The sequence below is a fragment of the Felis catus genome, chromosome B2 (assembly GCF_018350175.1).
Source record: "Felis catus isolate Fca126 chromosome B2, F.catus_Fca126_mat1.0, whole genome shotgun sequence".
NCBI lineage: Eukaryota > Metazoa > Chordata > Mammalia > Carnivora > Felidae > Felis > Felis catus.
This window is the reverse complement of record NC_058372.1, coordinates 107087762-107093761: the sequence shown is the minus strand read 5'-3', so window position 1 is coordinate 107093761 and position 6000 is coordinate 107087762. Positions and strand designations below refer to the sequence as shown.

At 46.0% G+C, this 6000-nt stretch overlaps 1 protein-coding gene across 11 annotated transcripts in view; it reads left to right on the top strand.

Moving 5' to 3' along the window:
* Nucleotides 1-4593: 4593 nt before the first annotated feature.
* The window catches only part of FAM184A (family with sequence similarity 184 member A), a 122405-nt gene continuing 120998 nt past the window's right edge, over nucleotides 4594-6000 (top strand). For all 11 annotated transcript variants that reach the window (XM_019831144.3, XM_019831142.3, XM_003986510.6 and 8 more), the window contains exon 1: nucleotides 4594-4899. In XM_019831144.3, coding sequence (XP_019686703.2) covers nucleotides 4732-4899 — 168 coding nt within the window. In that variant the 5' untranslated portion in view covers nucleotides 4594-4731. The remainder of the gene's footprint in view (nucleotides 4900-6000) is intronic.

Here is a 6000-nt window from a genome sequence, read left to right as displayed (position 1 = left end):
GGGGAGGGGCAGAGAAAGAAGGAGACAGAATCTGAAGAAGGCTCCAGGCTCTGAGCTGTCAGCACAGAGCCCAACATGGGCTCGAACTCATGAACTGCAAGATCATGACCTGAGCCAAAGTGGGACGCTTAACCAGCTGAGCCACCCAGGTATCCCAAATGTTTACTTATTTTTGAGAAGGAAGTAAGGGCAGAGAGAGAGAAAGACTCCCAAGCAGGCTCCATGCTGTCAGCACAGAACCCTACATGGGGCTCAATCTCACAAAATGTGAGATCATGACCTGAGTCAATATCAAGAGTTAGATGCTTAACGACTGAGCCACCCAGGCACCCCAATCTTAATATTAATTCTTAACTTCAGGTACTGCTGCTTGGGTTAATCTAGGTTTTCTGGAGTCTGATGTATATACAATTTGGGAGTCTTGAGAGAAAAATACAAAAAAATTATTTTCATAATTTTTTAGTAAATTTTTAACCATGTTATCACTAGTTAGGACCCCTCCTGGAAGGAGACATGGACACTGCATTAGCTTCATTAATCAGCCCTTACAGCCCCCACTACCACTTTCTTCTTCCCTCCCCCTACCATTTCTAACAATTCAGAAAGTGTGTAGGGAATTTGAGAGCCTGGGAGGCATCATTCCAAATATAAATCATAATTGAAAAATCAGAGCTTGGAGGTTTTAGAATAAGAAATTTCTAGTCAAAGAACATCAGAACAGAGATTCTCCTATGAATAGCTTTAAACTATTGTTTAGTAAACCAGAAAGAACTGGGTATAAAATATCTAGTTCTGTCTTCTAGCTCTATTATTAATTGGTTTTGAAAATCTGTGCAACTTAACCCTTCTTTTTTTTAATGTTTTGTTTAAAAATTTTTTTAAGTTTATGTATTTTGAGAGAAAGAGAGTGTGGGTGCGCAAGCAGGGAAGAGGCAGAGAGAGGGGGAGAGAGAATTCCAAACAGGCTCTGCATCATCAGCACAGAGCCCAAAGCAGGGCTTGAACTCAAGAACTGTGAGATTATGAACTGAGCCAAGATCAAGAGTTGGATGTTTAACCGACTGAACCACCCAGGCACCCCACAACTCTACCTTTCTGATCTTCAATATGTATAAAGGAATAGGTTTGGACTTGAACTCCTATTCCAGCTCTAACAGGCAATAATTCTTCTTACTTCCAGCTTATTCCTCTACCTGTTTTCAGTGACTGCTCCCTTGTACCAGCCTCTACCTCTGCTTTACTATGAGCCCATGTCTCCAGCATTGTTTCCTTTGGCCTGATGCTTCCATCCATGGGTTATGACTCTTCTTCAGAGAGAAGCTTGAGGATATCATAGACAACAACCGTGCCTAGACAGATGCTTCTTTTCATATACTAATAGCTTCTGGTTTCCTCTTTGTAAGCAACCTTCTATTGTATTCAAACTTGATTACCATATTACCTCTTCTACTCTGTATTGGATTGCAACTGAACATCTCCATTTGGATGTCCCATAGGCACCTCAAAAGTAACAGGTTCTACACTGAACTTATCGCTTTCTCCTCTAGGCCATCTCAGGTGGAGCTCTTGATTGCTTTCTCTTCCTCGGCCTCAATGTCCTGTTTTACTTTATGGATGTTTCACATACATCCGTTTCTTTCTATTCTCGCGGTCATAATTTAGGTCAATGTTCCATCCTCTCTCACTTGAATAAGTGCAAGAGCCTCATAACTAGTCTCCTTGCCTATAAAGCTGCCTCTGAATCCATTTTCCACAGTCACAAGAATTATGTTACTAAAGAGCAAATCTGATTGTTTCATTTTCTGTGTAAAGCCCTTCATTAGTTCATTATTGCTTTCAGAATAAAGTCCCAACTATTTATCAAGGCAAATAAGCACCACCCCCATGAATGATCTTGATATCTGCTCTATCTCATATTTTGACATCCCATCAAGCTCTTTGCTCCAGCCATACCATACCACTTGCTGCTCCCTAAGTGGATTATGTTCTCTCTCACCTTCAGAGTTTGTAGTCTACCTTCCTACCCTTTTTATCTGAAAAATTCATCCTTCAGAAGTCTGTTCAATTATTGCCTTTGTGTGTGTGTGAAGTCTTCTCTGACACCTCAAGCGAGGTTAAGTGCCCCTCTTGTGAGTTCCTTTAACACCACGTTGCATTGCACCTTATTCTTTGTGTTTCCCGCTAGACTGCTAACTTTTTGAGGACAGAGACTGATTCTTAGTCATTACTGCAACCTCAGCACCTAACAGCACCTGGCACACAATAAGTATTCAATAAATATTTCTGCATAAACCATCTCATGAGAGAAACAGGTACTAAATAAAGATTTCTTGCCTAACTAGCTTTTCCTGTTTTCTCTCCTATTGCATGCCTCCTTTATTGGATTTTTAAAAAGTGAGATTCTGGGTAATAGGATTTTGGGTGTATTATATTATTCTTTATGTTTATATTATTTATAATTGCATAGAATCCTATACAAGATGACCTGTGTTATCCCATTGTGGTAGAGCAAAAATATTAAATTCATGGAATGACACTGGATGTCTTGTGAGCATAGTATTTAGGATAAGGCTCCTCTTGGGCTATGTCGTACAGTGACGCCAGGATCTCATGTGATAGGGTTCAGCGTAAACCAGGGCCGCCACCTCTAACTGCCCAGTTAGAGTGCGAAGAGACTGATAAATACTGTCTCTTTTCAGAGGAGGAATTTGAGGAGCAAACAGGTTCAGCTGAGGCTATACATTGATCTCCTTATTATACACTTTCCACTATATTATAGAGACAAAACTAAAAACACCTTCTTTGCCCTAGCAAGACTTAATTATAAAAATTTAAGGAAATGAGGAGTCTTTTGAGCATACATTTTTGCTTAGCATGTAAAGGATATAGGAGTTCAAAAATGAGTGTTCATCTTCTATGCCTAGAATTTGATGAAATAACACTAGCTCCTAATTCTGTTTAATTTCATTGAATCATTAGAGTTTAAGAGCAAAGCAAAATTTACATGATATTTGTTTCTGGCTATCTGCTCCATTCAGACCTTGGAACTAGACCACTTATTTTGGGGGACTTGTGGCGGGGGGGGGGGGGTGAGTACCTAGCACCTGGGAAAAGATGTAGCCAATTTCAGTCTTCTTTTCTGGCATTCCAACAGTTCTGGAACTATTTCATGATGCTATTCAATCTTCACCTTGTTGGTTTAGATTTGTTACAGTCAGATACTTTGTGATAATCTTGTCCCCAGTCGGATTTGTTAATAATCTCAAGTTTATACAATGGTTAGTTGCATCCTAAAGAGAAATTACATATTATAATGTGGGGGAATTCAGTTCTGCAAAACTGCCCGGAGAACAGAGTTTCTAAAATAGGCACAATTCTACATTTTTAAAGTTTCTGTTAAGATCGCCCTAAAACGAGTTATTTACTTCAACACAGGATACACTTAAAAATTTAAAAAAATCACGATCTACAGGAGTAGAGATGTTAGGAGAAAATCAGTAGGAAGTAACACATTTAGAGAGGTGAAAATGCACAAGTAATGACACATTTTGGCGCAGCCCCAAAACCTTAAGGAGCTGGCATCTTGTTCCAACTTGTTTTTCCCCGTTGTCTGGAAGTAGATTCCATATATAATTGCCTCGGGCTCCATTAAGACTGGGAAAAAGTAAGGGTGCAGTGCTGTGCTATTGACTGATGAGGTATGATCTCTCCACACACACATACTTGACGTTGAATGAAGTACAAATGCCTGGCACTTAGTAGGTCGGCCAACTACACTGTAACCATCATATTTGCATGAATTTGAAAGGTTTAAGGGAGGGATTATTCCATTCCCAGCTCTTTCATTACCCACGTTCTGCGGTGCTGAGGCCAGCTTTGGGAGGGAACTGGATGTGAGCTTGACGCCCTTCTTGGGGAAAAGCTAGTTAGCCCAAGCGCACGCGATGTTACACGTGGAAAACCGTCAGTAAATCGGCACGCGTTCTGCAAATCGAAAGGACCACAGCTTCATCCACTCTCGCAGAAATTTTTACGTAGAGCCCCACGCACGGCACACAGGGCTCGCCGCCCAGTTGGGGGCTCGGGGATCCCCACCACAAGGTGAAGCACCTGGCGGCGCGGTCCCGGCGGGCCCTCCCGAGGCGCCTTTTACCCGCCGCGAGGCTGCGGGACTGGCGGTGGCGGCGGCCCGGGGCGGGGCTTGGCTGCGGAGAAATGACGTCGTCGTCCCCGCGCGCTCCGCGGGCCGCGCGCCCTGGTAACGGCGGCTCCGCGGCTCCCGCGTCCTCCTCCATGTCCCGCCTTCCCCCGCACCAGCCCGCCCCGTCTCCTCCTCCCTCCGCAGCCCCGGCGGCGGCCGTCTTGCCAGGTCCCTGGTTCCGGGTGGGAGCGGGACTTGCGGGGCCACGCTGCCCACGACGCCCCCGCCAGGAGCCGGCTGGAAAGCTGGCAAGAGCGGGCCGGGCCCGGAACCGCCGCCGCTGGACCCCGGGCGTCTGCCCCGCGCCGGTGTCGTCCGCGGCCTCGAGCCGGCTGGGCTGCCCCGTCCCTGGACGGGAGTGACGGGGAGGGGGGTGTCGTGGGCCGGAGGGCGCCTGCGGCCGCGGCTGTCAAACGCCGGGGGTCGGGTCCGGAAGCGGCCGCCCGGGTTCTTGCCTCCCAGACGCTGTTGCTCCTCGGCCCGCCCCCGGAGCGCGAGGACGGGTGCCCGGGCCGGGGTCTATCGGGAAGATGGCGACCCCGGGCATGAGCTGGCAGCAGCACTATTACGGCGGCCCGGCGGCCGGGGCGGCCAAATTCGCGCCCTCTCCGGCCGCCGCGCAGCAGGCGGGGCACAGCATGGACTACAGCCAGGACCTGCACCTGAAAATGAGCAAGAAAATCGCCCAGCTCACCAAGGTAAGAGCGCGGCGGCGGGGTCAGCACGGCGGGGACCCCATGTGGGCCGCGACGGGCTCAGCTGCCAGGCTGGGAGGCTGCGAGCCCCGCGCCCGGGGCGAGTTGAAGGGGGCTTCTGTGGGGAAGCAACAGCCAGAGACTAAGCTCCAAGAACCGTTCAAACTTCGGTGGAACGCCGGAGACGTTCATTTAAACTAGGTAACTCACCAGCACGGCTGGGTTTATGGGACTCGCACCCCGCTGCCCTTTAGGGGGTAAGCCAGCACAGAACAAATTAGGATCTACTTCCTTTATTGCACAATAATAAATCACTTTAGTTTTGCTCTCATGTATCTGCCCAGACTTCACGAGCCTTTATACTAACTGTATTAAGTACAGTACCGTATTTACCCAACAAGACCCGGAATCTTCCCAATTAATCAGTATCTTCTGTTGGATACGTACTTAGGGGAGAATAAACCTGAACAATGTAGGAGGGTAAAACATACCTTGCGTGCCATTTTGGGGATTTAATGAGTCATTCCTTACCCTGACAAAATGTCAAACACGGCTTGTTAGATGAATCATGTGTCTGCGCTTAGTTAAATGTTTCAGTCTATCAAAAGATAATTTTCAAAGCGCATAAGTCTGCAAATTTGGCCAACTGTAGTTTAGGATGGTGAGCTTTTTTCTAGTTAATGTTGATAATGAGAAGTTGATATCTGTGAAGCAAGAGCAATTTCAGACCAATTCTATTGCTCTGTTTAGGTATCATGAGCAATCTTTCAATACCTGTTAATGAGAACAAGTGATTCGTGGTTTCAGAAAGTAGAGGTGATCTCAATGTGTTTAAGCTGAGTTGGCTAACCACTTGTTAGTAGTGTGGGTATGATGAAGAGAGGTGGGCATCATGGGCGTTTACTAATAGTAAGTACTGATAGTAAGTCTGACTCTTTCAACTCCAAAATTCTCATTTTATAATTCCAGTACTAGTTGGCACTATTGAGAAGGTAGAGTAAGACAAAGCTGGAAGAAAGGAAACAGGAGTGAAATGGGAATGAAAAGAGGGTAAAATGATTTTGGTGAAGAAATATGATTGAGGGTAGAAAGAAAACTAACATG